Source organism: Gavialis gangeticus, unplaced genomic scaffold, assembly GCF_001723915.1.
Source record: "Gavialis gangeticus isolate Ggan-Ray unplaced genomic scaffold, GavGan_comp1, whole genome shotgun sequence".
Taxonomy (NCBI): Eukaryota; Metazoa; Chordata; order Crocodylia; family Gavialidae; genus Gavialis; species Gavialis gangeticus.
The window spans coordinates 81,566,801-81,582,680 of record NW_017729029.1 but is presented as its reverse complement, the minus strand read 5'-3'; the positions used below and the strand labels follow the sequence as shown (position 1 = coordinate 81,582,680).

At 40.0% G+C, this 15,880-nt stretch overlaps 2 protein-coding genes across 4 annotated transcripts in view; one reads left to right on the top strand and one right to left on the bottom strand.

Annotated features, from left to right (window-relative positions):
* SPATA4 (spermatogenesis associated 4) overlaps positions 1–5,740 on the top strand; it is a 13,490-nt gene extending 7,750 nt beyond the window's left edge. Inside the window, exons 3-5 of the mRNA XM_019521806.1 lie at positions 1,299–1,519; positions 2,422–2,535; positions 4,250–5,740. Of these exons, the coding sequence (XP_019377351.1) occupies positions 1,299–1,519; positions 2,422–2,535; positions 4,250–4,344 (430 nt within the window). The 3' untranslated portion in view covers positions 4,345–5,740. The remainder of the gene's footprint in view (positions 1–1,298; positions 1,520–2,421; positions 2,536–4,249) is intronic.
* Positions 5,741–6,295: 555 nt separating this feature from the next.
* The window catches only part of WDR17 (WD repeat domain 17), a 147,849-nt gene continuing 138,264 nt past the window's right edge, over positions 6,296–15,880 (bottom strand). For 2 of the 3 annotated variants that reach the window (XM_019521802.1, XM_019521803.1), the window contains 4 exons: positions 11,406–11,507; positions 10,326–10,421; positions 9,945–10,128; positions 6,296–8,316 (listed from right to left, as the gene is read on the bottom strand). In XM_019521802.1, coding sequence (XP_019377347.1) covers positions 8,197–8,316; positions 9,945–10,128; positions 10,326–10,421; positions 11,406–11,507 — 502 coding nt within the window. In that variant the 3' untranslated portion in view covers positions 6,296–8,196. Of the gene's footprint in view, positions 8,317–9,944; positions 10,129–10,325; positions 10,422–11,405; positions 11,508–15,880 lie in introns of those variants that run through there. The other variant, XM_019521804.1, reaches the window with a different exon arrangement.

Sequence of the window (15,880 nt, the reverse complement as noted above, 5' to 3'; positions counted from 1 at the left end):
GAGGTGATACTCCTCCTCTATGCGACACTGGTCAGGCCGCAGCTGGACACCACACTTCAAGAGGGATGTGGACAACATGGAGAGGGTCCAGAGAAGGGCCACTCGCACAATCAGGGGGCAGCAGGGCAGGCCCTACGAGGACAGGCTAAGAGACCTGAACCTGTTCAGCTTCCACAAGGGAAGGCTGAGGGGGGATCTAGTGGCCTGTTACAAACTAGTCAGAGGGGACCAGCAGGCATTGCGGAAGTCCCTGTTCCCCCAAGCACTGCCAGGTGTGACTAGAAATAACGGTCGCAAGCTGGCAGAGGGTAGATTCAGACTAGACATCAGGAGGTGCTACTTCACGGTCAGGGTGGCTAGGATCTGGAACCAACTTCCAAGTGAAGTGTTGCTGGCTCCTACCCTGGAGGTCTTTAAGAAGAGGCTAAATGAACACCTTGCTGGAGTCGTTTGACCCCAGTACTTTTTCCTGCCAAGGCAGGGGGTCGGACTTGATGATCTGCTCAGGTCCCTTCCAAAACTACAAACTATGAAACTATAAAACTGCCACCCCATCCACCCTGCTCCATGTCCAGCCACAGCCACCCCCCTCACCCCTCCACTCTGCCAGAAGGGATACACTCCTTAAAAAGGTTGAAAACCCCTGGTCTTTACCAGGGTCAATTCACCCTTTCCTTGAACACTTCCAGTGATGGAGATTCTAGATGTGGCCTAACTGGTGCTAAGTAGATAGTAGAGAGGCACTATCACCTTCTGTGTCTTGCACATAATGCTTTATTGGTGCATCCCAAAACTATATTTGCATTTTGTGCAGCTGCATCCCACTGCATTCATGTTGATCTGTGATCTACCAAGACTCCCAGATCCTTTCAGTTCCTTCTGCTTGCTTTCTACATTTCCCGTGCCACCTGCAACTTGTGTATATTGTCCGGTTGTGAATTGCTGTGAAGATCCGAAATACAAGGTGCCTGTAAGAAATTATTTTTTAAGAGCAGCCCACACTTTTCGCGGAAAGATTATACAGCTGATTGAACGCAGGATTAGGTGCCAGAATCTTTTGGATTCAGGATGAGACAGACAGACTTGGTGTGTCTTTGGCCAGGTCACTTTACATCTCTGCACTGTGAGGTCCCCCGTTAAAAAGAAGAAAAATGGAAACTGCATCACTTGCACTGTAGAACTGCAGGAATTCTTTAGCGAGTATTGGACAGATCCCTTAAAAGTGGAAGTCATGATAGGGTTTTCTGTATTTATTGTTAATAATGTAACTAACTTGTGAGTCTTTTTCCTTCTTGCAGAATTAAGAATATTCAGGATGAGGAGGTTGACTTTACAGACCGTTACTATCAGGAGCAGTTACCAATGGTTGCCAGATCAACAGCATCAAAGGCTATCAAAAATAACATTAAGCTAACAGAAGTAATGATAGAGCCAAGCATTAAAAAAAATAGACAGAAGGTTAACGCTATCATCAATATGCATATGCAACAGAGACTGCTAGAAAGGGAAGAGAACCCAAGTGAGTGGCTTTGCAACATCAAGTATTAAGAACAGACCTATTTTCCCATGTTCACTTATCTAATTTGTCAGATACATGTATCCATTTACAGTGCTCAGACATCTATTTGTCTGTCCTTGGGTTTAAGTCATGCTGGCCTCAGCCATGACTGGTTATCTCAGTGATGTCAATAGAACTGAATGTTGTGAATAGCATGAACAGGATTGAATCTTGTAGCCAGAAACTGTAAAGAAAATGTTGTGATGACATTAGCTAAGGAAACATGTGCAGGCACTTCCACTTGAAGTGAATACTGATGGTGGATGGTACAGCAATGTAGAATACAGCTGAGTATCAGATATAAGTTTCTACCCTTGCATCATCACTTCGTGTGTTTTTTTTTCTAGGTAAGTCTGATCTGCTGAAACATTATCTCTGCACCAGAGACTGCAGATGGCTCTAGCAAAGTATTCCAACTGATTTCCCAATAGAAAAGCACTCAAACAAGTATTAGATTTTTCTAGGTTCTTACTTATTAGATTGACTTAAATTAATTAGACTGCATGTCACAGGAATGTGGTTGACTGTAAAAAATTACTGAGACCTAAAGAATTTTTGTAATGTGCTGTCTTGTTCCTTTGTTTTAGAGAATAAAAGACTGCATGTTTTGCTGGGGCACTTCTTTCATTTTGCCACATTTTAAGTCTTGATTTTATTGAATTTTTATCAGTGGCAATAGGAATGCCTTGCATTCAGAAGCTTGTCTGACTTTATCCCAACGGTGCAGTTTGGCCAGTAAAAGATATCACCCCAAGAAATCCTTGCCTTTTTTAAATAAACAAATTAAGAGCTGACCTGGTAAAACATGAAGACCAGAACATCTCTCTGCTATACCAAGCAGAATGTGATTTCTTGTTTTTTAGAGCGGTTTAACGTGAAACCAAGCTTGGGAGAACGTGCTGTTCGTCATCCTTGTCGTCTTGCTTCTACTGAGATGATCATTAATAGCCAAAGGGAAAAACTTCCTTCTGTGTCCTGTAAGTAGTCATTCCAAGCATTCCTTCAGATGGTTAGGGATTTACACTATTCAGGTGGTATACCTTGATCATACAGGTGTATTTTTACTAAAATCTGTAGCTTTAAAACTAAACCATTTCAGCTATAAACTAATGTTTTTTCATATAACTTCCCTTTGAGAGCAAGTCTACCTCTGTGGTTTGGCAACCACAATATTTGCTTATATTCAGGATTCAAAATGGCTTTTCTTTCATGTGGTAGAGTCTTGGTTTATAATTTTGACTTTACTTAGTACCACAGATAGTATCAGTTCTTCAGTGTAGAATCTGTATGTGTGATAATGGAGGAGAGCAGCTACAAATTTCAAGTATTAGTCCATCTCAAAGTGTCATGTGATCCAAACAGTTGTATTCTTTCATCTCTTTTTGTTGTGGCACATAACTGTTTATACAAATAGGTTAAATTAATCTAAGTCTTGTATGAGATTCAATTATCAGTATAAAGTAGGGGTGCACCAATAAAGATATTTTAGGCTGGTACCGATGGCCAATTGTTAATGAGCCATATTGGCCAATACTGATCTGATTGGCAGTATGCAGCCCAGCTGCTTGGAGAGCACCGTCCCGCTGGTAAGTCTTTTGTGGGGGATGGGGGAGAGGTGACAGATTGAGGCGCCTGCAGTGAGGGAGGGAGTGGGGCTGGGGTAAGGCCTACCCAGACAGGGCAGGGTGGAGTGTCGGACAGAACCGCGAGCAACTTCTCTGGGGGTGTGGATCCTGCCACTGTGCACACCCCGAGGGGAGCCATGTGGGGCACCCCCACCTCCCCGGTTCTGTGTGCAGGGCAGGCTTTGCTGTGGACTGGGGCAGCGCTGGGCTCTTCCCAGCAGGGGTTGGTTGGGCTGGGACTGCGCTCAGGGAGGGCAGCAGTGACGCTGGGGCGTGGTGGGCTATGAGACGGGTTACAGCCCTCTCAAAATTTGCTGTAGCTTTCCCTCCTTAGACCCACCTTGCAGTTCTACCACCACCCATCCCGAGCGCAGCCCTGGCCCAGCCCCCCTGTGCTGAGAAGAGCCCAGTGCTGCCCCTGGCCCCAGCATCAGCCCACCCCTTGCCCTGCATACAGATCCCAGGGGCGCACCACCCCCTTGGTCTCTCCCCAGGGTGTGTGCAATGGTGGGATCTGTCCTTCCCCTCCCTGCGCCCCCTGGATGAACCAGCTGGGCAGCACCTGCCCCTGCATCATTCCCTCACAGCAGAGGCCTTGATCTGCCTTGGCCCTACCCCATGTCCTTTCCCTCTCCCCGTCCCTTCCCCACAACAGACTTACCAGATCACTGCTCTGCAAGCTGCCAGGCTGGCCGTCTGCATGCTGCGGCTGTGCATATGCATGCCCATTTATTGGTGACATTAATTGGCCACATCAGCCAAAAAAAAACCGATTGCCAATGTCAATTTTCCTTTTACCAGTACTGATATGCTATGGACCAATGTGCACCTTTAGTATAAAACTGTTGATTCCTTTTCCTAGGAAGAGAGAAGCTAGAGCAGTATAAGCAGCTTTACCCTAGGACAATGACACTGCTCATGGCAGAGCTAAAATTATATTCAAATTAGAAAATATTCCTGTAATATACTTATTAAAATGACATTGCCCAGTCTAGTTTTTTTTTAATTGTTAAATAGTGATTTTTGAATAAGTATTCATTTATCACTTGCTAATTATTTTGCTTAGATGTGGGTCTACCAGAAATCAGAAGAAAAACTTCTGTTCATTTCAAAGAAATCCAAGTGAAACAAGCAGACAGATCCTCTTTGTCTGTGGAGTAAGTGTGGCATTCCAGGCATCTCAAGAAAAGAACTAACTGAACACTGGAAAGTAATCTTGGAGAGGTCTGACTTCTGAAATGAACAAACACTGATTATAAATCCCTTATAAAACCAATTTGTTGGGGGGGGGGGGGAAGAGGAAGACACCCTGATTGGGTTCAGTGTCTGGTAAGTAGAATATTGTTTCCTTCTAGTGAATGCCATTTAAAACTTGGTATGCATTAAAAAGTGCAACAAGCTTAAATGTCTCTAAAGCAGTATCTAAAACCTATCATCAGAGTTTTCCTGTTTTTAGAAGGGTGTCTTCACTGACTTGGTATTGTACTTGCTGTTACAACCTAGGTCCCTTTTAGGCTTGATTAGAGTGAATGGCCTTACTATTTCAAATCCTTTATTATTGAAATGCTGCTTTTAAGGTTTTCAGTGATGATGGTGTATGACCTTTTTGTACCTTGTGGAATGTGCCGAGGTTAATAAATCTGACGATTGTGCCTGGTGTCTTTGTACCTTGGCATATTATAAAAGTGTGAATTGTCTTTTTACTAATCACTCCTTTGTTTGGAATAAGTGTTTTATGGTTAATTTTATCTAAATCAAAGCTAATTCTGGCTTCTGTTGCCTTAATAAATATACAACTCTGAAGGAAGTGCTATACATTAAGAAGTTTTCTTTTTTGGAGAAATAAATATTGCTCTGATTGGTTTAAAAGATATTGCATCCATTGTTAAGGCTGCAACATTTCATTAGTGATCATCATCTTATAAATGTCTCAAAAATGAACAGGTCTGGAGTCTTATTTTAGAGACATGTCAGTTTTAAAGACAGTTTTAAACACAAGGAAAGTAATAGGAACAAGAGTCTGGTTTTACAGTTTAACATTTGGCATTGCTTTCCACTCAGTGAAGCACAGAACAACTGCAACAATTTTGAAAAATCCATTATCACTTTGACAAAAAGGATTTTAAGAGGTAATTTACTAGTTTAAAACTTACCCCAAAGTCTCTAAAATTAGAATATCTTTTTGATACCTGCTAGACAAAAGTATATGTAAAATAACATTTCTTCTTATGGAATGCTATAAAGGTAACACTATAGAAAAAAACACACATTGTTTGAAGGTGAAGAAATGAGAAAGGTTTTTAATTTCAAGGGGAAATACCTCTTTTTGATCAGTTCTGCTTGACAGTGAAGTCACATTTTAGCAAACAACCTGAAATTGTTTTAAAAACATTGATACAGCTATGTTTGAACAGTTGTGACTAGAGTTGTTACAATAAATGTACCTCTTACAACAACAGTTTTCAGTTTTTTCTTCTCCATATATGGTAAAGACTACCATAAAGTAAATGCACCATCATTTTTGTTGACAATGACTGTTACCTGACATTTTCCTCATTTAAAAAGTGCCTTTTGACTCAATTTTTATACTCTAAACCTAATAATGAAAAGAATAAATTACCCTCCTCAATGTGTAATTTAAAGAGGATAGATTTATTTCAGGTTCCATATTAAGGCACAACTTCCACACATTTATGCAGTTACACTACATGTTTGCAATATGTTTATATCTTGAAATTTCAGTATCAGTCTGTAGGACACTACAAGAAATTTAAAGAAGAGCACGATGACAGCTGAGTCAGTCTTTTAGATCCAAATTCAGGTAAATAAATATAGAGCTTCATAATAATTTCCTGTCACTCCTCCCTGCAGTCTCTTAAGTACCTATATTTCTTTTCCACATATACAAAGGCTGCATAAATCCCATAAAACAAGACCATTATTTATTGTTCATTAGGCAAAAATAATCCATCAGATATATTTGTAGCTGAAGAAGCTATAATTCTTCAACAAACTAGTATTATGGATCCTTTTTTTTCCGGAATTGCAACAGAATATGCAAATTACACAGAGAATTAAATATATAAAAGGGAAACAATGGCTAAATAATGGATGCAATAAAGTAAAGCATTTAATTCCAATGAACAGATAAGTGTGTGTGAAAAATGTGTGGTGTACGCTGCTGACATACAAAACAGATCTCATATTTTGTCTTTGTGATACCAAAAATTCCTTGGTAGAATAAACTATGAATATACCTTTAACAATTTTGAAAATTATTTTACCAACATAACGAATGAGACATGGACAATAATATGTGCATTGGGAGCCAGGATTTCCTGAGTTACCAGTTTGTTTGTTTGGTTTTTATTTACTTCCTCTCTGGCCTTGGGCAGATCACTCTGCCGCATTTCACCCATTTATAAAAAGACTATTACTTCATTAAGGCAGTGGTTAGCAACCTTTTTAGGATGCAGGCCAAATGCCTCAGTTTGAGTCAGAGATGAGCGGACACTAGGATCTCGCTTGTGCCACTTCTCCATGTGACAGCACAGGCTGGATCAAATGGCTCTGCAGATTGGATGCAGCTCACAAGTCACAGGTTGCCACTCCCTGCACTAAGGTATTGTGAGGATTGATTATATTCTATTAAGTTTTGCAAGGCTGCAAGTAGATAAAGGCTACTTGAAACTGCCATCTTTGTGAGTTTTCAATATTGTGGGGTTTTTTTATTTCGGAATGATTCTTTAAAAATTGTTCAGCCATTTTCTGATCTTTCATTATACAATAGCTAGAACTATTTTAACAAGGGAGACAGAGCAGGTAAGGTATGTTCTTTTCACCGTGTTATCAACATACTGACTAGGCACTAGACCCAAGGGATCTCTAATGCTACTTTACGGAAAAGTACTTCTGGCTAAGAATATGGGACTTTTTTTTCCTCATGGTAGTGTTTGATGTTACACACAACTTTACAATTTCACTACTACTCAGATTCTATTGCCATCATATTTAGTTTAATTTGGGCACAGATCATAAGTCTTGACTAACCAACTGTAACTAAATAAAGCGATGCCTGAGTATCAGGTCCTTCATACCATATGCTTTTTACAGCCTATACAAAATCCAAAAAACACAATGTTATTAATATACATAATGGATTTCAGTAATTCTTCATTAAATATGCTGGTTCAGTACTTACAACCTTGATTTTAAAAGGTTCATAAATGCATTTTTATCTCATTCAAATATAATAGGGAAAGTTGCTAAAGATGATCTTACTAGAAAATATATTGATTTACTCTAATCAAGGTATTCATCAAAACATAACTAAACAAACAGTGCTGCTATATTTGACTTATCTTTATTACTGGTAAAGCTAAATATTTAATCCATGGAAATATGTCTTAATTAAAAATCGGAGGTTTTTTTGGCTATGAACTTATTTAATTTACACTTTCACTTGAGAATCACATTTTACTGTTAAAGATAAAAGGGGATACAGGATGAATGAAAGTCAGACAGATTTTTGGTCATTCTAAAAATAGATGCATTACCATGACTATCCATAAAAGCATAAATCATTTGTATAATGATGTATTTACAAACATGTTTTATGAATTTCACAGTTTTGGTTACCTCGTATGTTGATAATGTAGACAGTTGTTTACTTGCTTTACAAGTTATTTGTTTGCATACGAGTTACTGAACTATGTTTGTGTTGTCTGACAACAGTACACATCTTTCTAAAAAAAAAACCCCATGGCTGTCAATTACGTAAATTAGGACTTTTTTTTCTTTGGATTATCAAATAACTTTTCTTCTTTGGATTATCAAATAACTTATATATTAATTAAAAAAACCCTTTTCTTTTTTACAATTTGTAAAATTCAAGTAACTATCCTTCAGGAGGAAGGAACTGCCATCTTTGTCCTTGATGATCAAGATTAAAATTAATATTAATCTTCAGGATGTTGCTCATTTCAATCACTAGAGGTTACAATGAAAACAGTCTTAGAATGGGTTGAGCCGTATTCCTGTTCCTAATGGTGAGAAGGCATTCACTTTGGCCCACATCAAAGCATCATTCAGAGAAATAACTGATTTTCCATCTTCAAGGAAAAACACAGGTCCCTGTAAAATAAGAATGTTTGAGAAAGGGAAGAAAGAGAAGATACATATCCTGTATCATATTTGCAGAGAAGCTGCAATCTAGTAAAAACAAATGTATATTTTGACTTGATGCAACCTCACTTTATACAGTAGCTTTACCCAGCTTAAAAAGTTACACCTAATAATAACTCTGATTAAAACTTCCATACTCAATTTAGAGAACTACACTTACCAGGCAAACAGACCTGTTTTACGTTCCCTAAGATTTGAGTTTGATGCATTTTACAATAATACTGATGTATTCCCAAACTATAGTTATTTATACCTGCGCCTTACAACAGGCACCGTAGGCAGCCTTGTTTCTCTATGGGCCTGGGCTCTTACTGATAGGGCAAACCACATGGACTTAGCTTCCTATAAGTGTAAATAAATGAGCCTAACAAAATTGAGTCCCTTTCCCTATCTCCAAAAATGGCAGCAACAACATACCTCACAGTGGCATGGTGAAAATAAATGTTTGAACATGCTGGTCACAAAGCTACACAAGTAATAAATACTGAAAAATGATACTCGTGTCTGAATGTTTAGCCTTCGTATCTTCTCCTTACTTATTGCTGATGTGTGCTTTAATTCAAGGATGTCAACCCCTGAATTAGCCCCCACAGGCCAGATCCAGACTATGGAGCCTCTTGTGGGCTAAACTGAAACTGCATGGTGCCTCACAAGCCAAATCGAGACCCACCTCTGGTGGCAGGGCAAGCAGCACTGTAGACAGGGCCATTCCTAGTGGGGGAGCGAATCGGGGCAATCGACGTGGGCCCCACGCTTTGGGGGGCCCTGTGGAGCTGGGCAGAGTGGCAACTCTGTGCTGCCGGCAGCTTCACGTCTGGCTGCTTGGCATTCCCTGCTGCTGAATCTGCTGCCGGCTTCCTTGTGTCCGGGGGAAGGGCCTTGCACCCTGCTTAGATCGTGTCTGACTATAGACCCAGGGAGCCATGGGAATTTGCAGAGCTGTTGCCTGCCTGTGCTACCTAAATACATCCTCAACATACCTTGAATTTTTGGTAGTGGGCTTTGTGCCTGCTTGTCCCACCCCCATGTTGTCAGCTCCTCCAGGAACCCCATAGCCTAGATGACACGGCTCATAAGCCAGGTGAGGCCCACAGGCCGTATCTTTGACACCCTATTTAATTTAATGGCTCAGATACTACAATGCTTGGCATTCTAGAAATGCACAATATAAGAAGAAATATTATTTGATATAGTCCTTCCATTGTTTTCAATTCAAACCAAAGTGAAAAGGTAGCCACTGGCTCACATTTACTTTAATAACAGCAATTGTGTTTCAAGTTTTGACTGCTGCGAACAATTTTTGACTGTTCCAAGTGGTGATTTCATCCTCATTAAAACTATATAACCATATAAACTCTATCTAAAGCATAGTTAACAGAAAATGGCAGCTTTTGTCAAAGGGAATACTCTACAATCTCCCTTTTTCTTTTTTAGAGATTCTATTCTTTGAGAACCCTGGAAGCCTCAATCATTACAAGTTTCCATTTGTGCTTTTTCACTTAAAAGAAACTCGCATGACCACGTAAGAGTTACTTTTTAAGACAGTAATCCAAAGGAATATGGCTCTGAAAAAATACCTGTATCCTTAATCCTGTTAAACAAGAGATGTGAACATCTGAGTGACTAGGAAGATTAGATCCAGTGACATAATCCGGTCCAATCAGTCCTTTCAGAGGCTCCTCTTGCATTCGTGATACAAGTGTTGAATAAATCATTCTCTGGGAGTCTGATGGAGGGGTATATGGTGATTCATCGGTAGATCTGTGAGCAAAACATATATTTTAAACTTGTTCATTTGCAGTTCAACTCAGGATCCACAGATTTCAAAATACTTTCTGTTTTTACATAAGAACAGGCTTTCAAATTCTAGAAAGAAAAAAAAAATCAAAGTTTTATTGAAATATGCATATTTACATGGCAGCAATCTCCACTCTGACAATTTTGCATTTTACACTTACTTGACTAACTGTGTACAAGCTCTCCACGCATCTAGTTCATCAGAGAGCCATTCAATTTTCAGGGGTACAGATACCTCCCGTCGTTTTAGAAGCTGACTGAAAAGGAACAAAATTTAATTAAAATTTTGTACCTACAATATTTTATTATGGATAATGTTCAAAATCTGTTCTAACTTTGTAAATTTACTCAAAGAGAAAAGATACTAGAAATTAGCAATATAAATCTTTTAAAATATATTTTGAATTGATACTTCTAATTTGTGCTTTTTACTATGCCCTTACTGTTTAACTTTGGAATATTTAAGATTTCCAGGTATAAGAACACTTTTTCTTTATTTTAATTTAAATTATCCAGATTTAATCCCTACGATATTCTTCAAGGCTTTTCTATATTTTGGCTGTGCTGGTTAGCCATGAAGCTTGGACAGACTTTGAACCAGTTTTTGATATACTGACATTTGACTTTAATTGGTGTTCTGAAGCAAAGCTGAATGAGTCATGATTCCTACATGGAACTTGGAGGATGTGCTGGGTCAGTTAAAAAAAAAAAAAGATATCTTTAGAACAATCCTATTGTCTCAGATCCTACAGGAATTCTCTAGGTCCCCAGAAGTTTTAAAGCTCACCACAAATTTAGGCCAGAAAAAAACCTTTTCACTAAATGCTATCTATTACTAACTTACTGTTTCCATAGTGATAGCATACCTCCTATAAAGACACTTTTTCATAATGATTTGGGAAAAAACAACAATTTTAAGCAGAATGACACAACAGAGGTGACAACTTGTGATCATTCAAGGACAGTTAGAATACTTATCCCTTTACAAAAACCAACCTGTGTTTTTAGGACCAAGTAGTTTGACCCACTTAGCCCAGATTTTGCAAAAGGCTGCATTCAAGCTGACCCCTGTACCACTGTACTGCACCAAAGAAGTCAGCAGAGCACAAGGTACTTCCCTGTCCTCATACTAGAATTGGGATCTTAGACTGATAAACTTCTGGGGACAGAGACTACATACAAGGTATAACTAACCTGATTGAATCTGTGAGGTGCTACTACTATAGATAGGGAAATATTACCTTGTATATTCATAAAGTGCAGGTACAATGCTATTGTACTGTCTCCTTATAGCAAGTAAAGCACCAATGTAACCACACAGTATCAGCAGCTCATTCCGAAATCTAAGAATAGAATAGTATATAGCACAGTTAAGAGTTTTAACCAAACACAGAAACTTCAAACAAACAGACCGTTATTCTTTCTTTTTTTTAACATACTTCACAGGAAATATAAATGGTTGGGTTAGGTTTATGGTTGAATAAACTATACTTCAACTGCCTTATACTGATTCCATTTTTTTTAAAATTTTTTATTACAGTCTGAAAATAAAAGACTACATGTGCAGCTTCCAAACTGTGTGACAATTATTTGTACTTACAGGTCAAATATAAATTTCAGCTGGCTTACTCCTTTTAGCATGTTGAAACTCCGAAAACAAATGATGCCAATCTGTTATACTAACCACTTCTTCAATCTCTCCCACCCTTCCCAAAGACCAGGTGTCATAGGGTATAAAGAGAAATTGCCAAATGAAGTGGATCAACTGTGTTGAGATGTGTCCCAGCACAACTGATCTGCTTCACTAGGCAAAACGGATGTTGCGTGTTATGTTGCAGGGCCCTCCTGGGAGTGACTGGGGCTTGATCTTGCAGGACAATACTCTGGCTACCCCTCTGGAAACAGGAAAACAGTCCTGAACATCCCTATAAAGAGTGAAACCCCAGGTTTCCCCATTTGCAGAGACCCATGCGCAGGGACTCCACGAGCACTCCTCAAAATCTCCAACTTGCGCTGGTAAAGTCCACAAGCTGGGACCATTAATCAACTGATTGGCAGTCTCAGCCCTGGGATCACAGTAGAGTGTCAAACTCGCTCTGATTTAGTCTTGGGGCTGGGACTACCAATCAGTTCTTTGGCAGCCCCAAGCCAGGGACTGCACTGGAGCCTGGGGAAATCCCAAATGGAGGAACCTGGGCAGGCACTGCCAGGGCTTCTGGAAAGGCACACAGGCATTGCCGAGGCATAGAGTATCAGGCCCCAAATGCCCCAGGAGCAGCTGCCCAGGGCAGCTAGCAAGTGTGGGCAGATCATTTTTATGGTGGTACAAAAGCAAAGTCTGTTTACAGCCACAATCTTTAGGCCACTTTCAATCCCTCTGGGCAAACTGCTTTAAACTGCATTCAGTTCCTCTGTAGTGCACCCATGGAGTGACAGATGGCTTCTTGCACCTGTCTCAAGGGTGGAACTCAGTAGCCATCCATTGTAGACCTAGATCTTATAGTGGTAGCCCCACTTCCCTGACACATTAACATTACAGTTCTAGCTGTGTTTGGTGTCTGTAAGCCCTTTTTCCTCCGCATAAAGTAACTCGATTATACCTTCTTCAAAAAGCATTGTTGTTTGTTCACCAAATGGTGAATAGCAGCCAAAGCATAAAATATTGTCCCCTTATTCAACTTGAATCATGGCTTGGAAGTTCTGGTGAATTCTAGCCCAACTACCTACAACTTTCTAAGGAACAATGCCTACTTGCTGCTGTTAGTATGTGTTTTGCCTCTCTCCACCAACCAATGACAATTCACATTCTCCTTTCTCTGTTCTAGGGGGTCTCTTACTGGATTTTAATTGTAAAAGGTTTTACAAAAATCCCTTCGATCCCAGATTCAGAGCCATATGAAACCATGCAGAGTACACTCGGGTTTCTCTTTATGCGAGGGCTGTGTTCCAAAAAAACCTTGCATAAAGCAAATTTGCAAAAAGCAAATCCATTATTACATGTAATTAATAGGGATATCTACCAGCCTCCTTTTTCACTTCATGGCTGGCTCAGAAGGCGGGTTAGGAGATGCATAAGAAGGTCGCTTAGACATTTCATTAAGTTCAATACTAAAGGCAAATAGATGCACCACAATACGAGTACAAGTAGCATAGCACTGCAGGGAACAATGGACCATGTGAGACTGAGGCAAATGCATCATGGTGTTGCATACCTGCCTCACTCCCCACTCCCCAATGCTTCACTCACATCACTGCATAATCATGTTGCATGCTTCAATGAATAAGATCAAACTTTTCTTGCACAATACGAGTTTCTGGTATAGATAAGGTCATCACATATAAGCAAATTTCCACAAAACTAACTTGCATAAAGAGAAACCCAAGTGTATTCCCCACTTAATAGTACCCCACACTCCAGTTCTTTCCTTGAAAAGCTTCTCAAGTCATTGTTTTTTCTTCTAACAGGTCACTTGTAACAGTTGTCTTTGATATTATCTGCCAAACTCCAAAGAGTTAAATATAAAACAAGCCAAAGTGCACGTGATACTTACAAAAACTAATGCAAATCTCATTTTCCACAAAAGGCAAAATAAATAGGTTGTGCAATGTACCCTAAAAGTCCTCAAACCTGGGTTCCATAGTTGGTAGGGTTGGAAGGGACCTGAGCAGATCATGAAGTCTGACCCCCTGCCATGGGCAGGAAAGAATGCGGGGGTCAAACGACCCTGGCTAGGTGATTATCTAGCCGCCTTTTGAAGACCCCCCAGGGTAGGAGCCAGCACCACTTCCCTTGGAAATTAGTTCCAGATCCTAGCCGCCCTGTGAAGTAGTGCTTCAAAGTAGGATAGTGCATTTTTATGACTATTGAACAGATGGCACCTAGATTTCAATTATTAACAAAAACCAGTTATTGAAATGAACAATATTTTGTGAGCAATTGTAAAGTATCAACCATTTTCATTTGCTGTAAAAAGCTAAGGTTTCAATAGGTTGATTAATTCATTTTTTCACTTAACCAAGCAGGTTAAGTCCCTAGGTGCTGCACTATGAGTGACTCAGATGTCACTGGATTTATGTGTAATTATATGAGAAGTAAATTTGGCCAACATTCCCTTAATGACTTTTGAAAAAGGTTCTGCTGAAATGAACATGAAACACAAATATGTGTTCTAATAAGGATCAACTCTTGGTTCTTAGTATATAATGAGTTAAAAAACAGCAACATGAGCATAAAGAATAAGTGCACTGTAAAGATGGGACATTACAGCTTTGCTACCTTTTAAGTTCTGACATGAAGTTTTAATAATTCCAGTGTAAATAACTGCTGAAATGCTTTCCCTGACAATATAGTATGGTTATACTGAACAACATGACCCTTTTTATATAATCTTTGATCCCAGTGATTTCAAATAATAAGACTAGAAACTGTCCTGATGAAAAGATACAGTAGTACTCTTCCTTCATTGCTATAGAAGCCTAAACAGTATTCCAGGGCCGTAACATCATTGGAATTCTCTCAAATGGAAACCATACCCTTCATATTTATTTCAGAACAGCAGCAGGATGGGATCACAGAGCCCTGGGACCCTTACATAATAATGCCTCACCAGCTCCTCTCCATTTTGAGGATGATTTAGTATTAAAGTCTGGTCTTGACTTGGCAGAAGACCAAGGACTTAAGGGACAGTCCTTCAAATAGGCAGGGCCCTGGCTACTGTGAGTTTTATATGTAAAAGCTAGTAGCTATAAATCTGGATAGTCATAAGGAACCATGAAGATCTCAAAGCTCTGGAATCACACTCTACCTTCAAAAATGGCCGTTACCTTTCTGCACCTAATTACAGCTTCAACTTTGGTACAGTAGCCCTTCCTAGCATTTTGGGTATGTAACTTTAAACTGACATGAGCATAAACAACTGTAGCAAGATTGCATCTGAAAGATAATACTGTGCAAATCTAGCCATACCTGGATAGAAATATGCCCTTTAAACTACCACAGCTAGCTGGTCCTTTAAGTGTCTAACCAGTAGCCCACAGTCTTACCAAACTATAAAGTTATGAATTCTAGTTAAGTACGGCAGTTTAATTCCATCCCACTTGGGGATAAATAAGATTTCCATCAACTCCTTTGGTTGATTCTCCTTCAGGAGAACTGCATCAATTGTCTTGTCTGAACTGAACCTGACCCGAAGCCCAAGCTGGCTGGCTCTTAAACATGCCCCAATGTAACCACTACACTGGGTCATTCTCTCAGTTGCTCCTACTTGATTACTTGAGTTGGACACCTAAAGATTAAAGCTGTTGCATTACTGGAAAAAATGACATCCAAGTCTTCTCCCTCAATGCCTGCCTATACACATCAATACAAGAGGGCAATAAATTGAAATCCTGTAGTACTCCTCATGGGTGCATCCAGACGAGCCCCCGTGTGCTTCTTGCAGCATCTCAAATGCCTTTGAGATGTTGCAAGAGGCATGTGCAGGAACAAGAAAATGTTCCCCGCACTGCAAGTTTGCAGCATGAGGGCAAAATTAGACCCTGCAGAAAAAAAATGTGGGGAAGGGCAACTGGAGGCTGGGTCCTCCATAGAGATGCTCTGGCTGCCAGAGCGTCTCTATAGTTACCTCTTGCCCTGGTGCTGAAGCATGCTACCTGTTTGAGGCCCCACCCCCTGCCTGCCTCCCGAGCCCTCCTAATCCCTGCCCTGCCGCCCCCC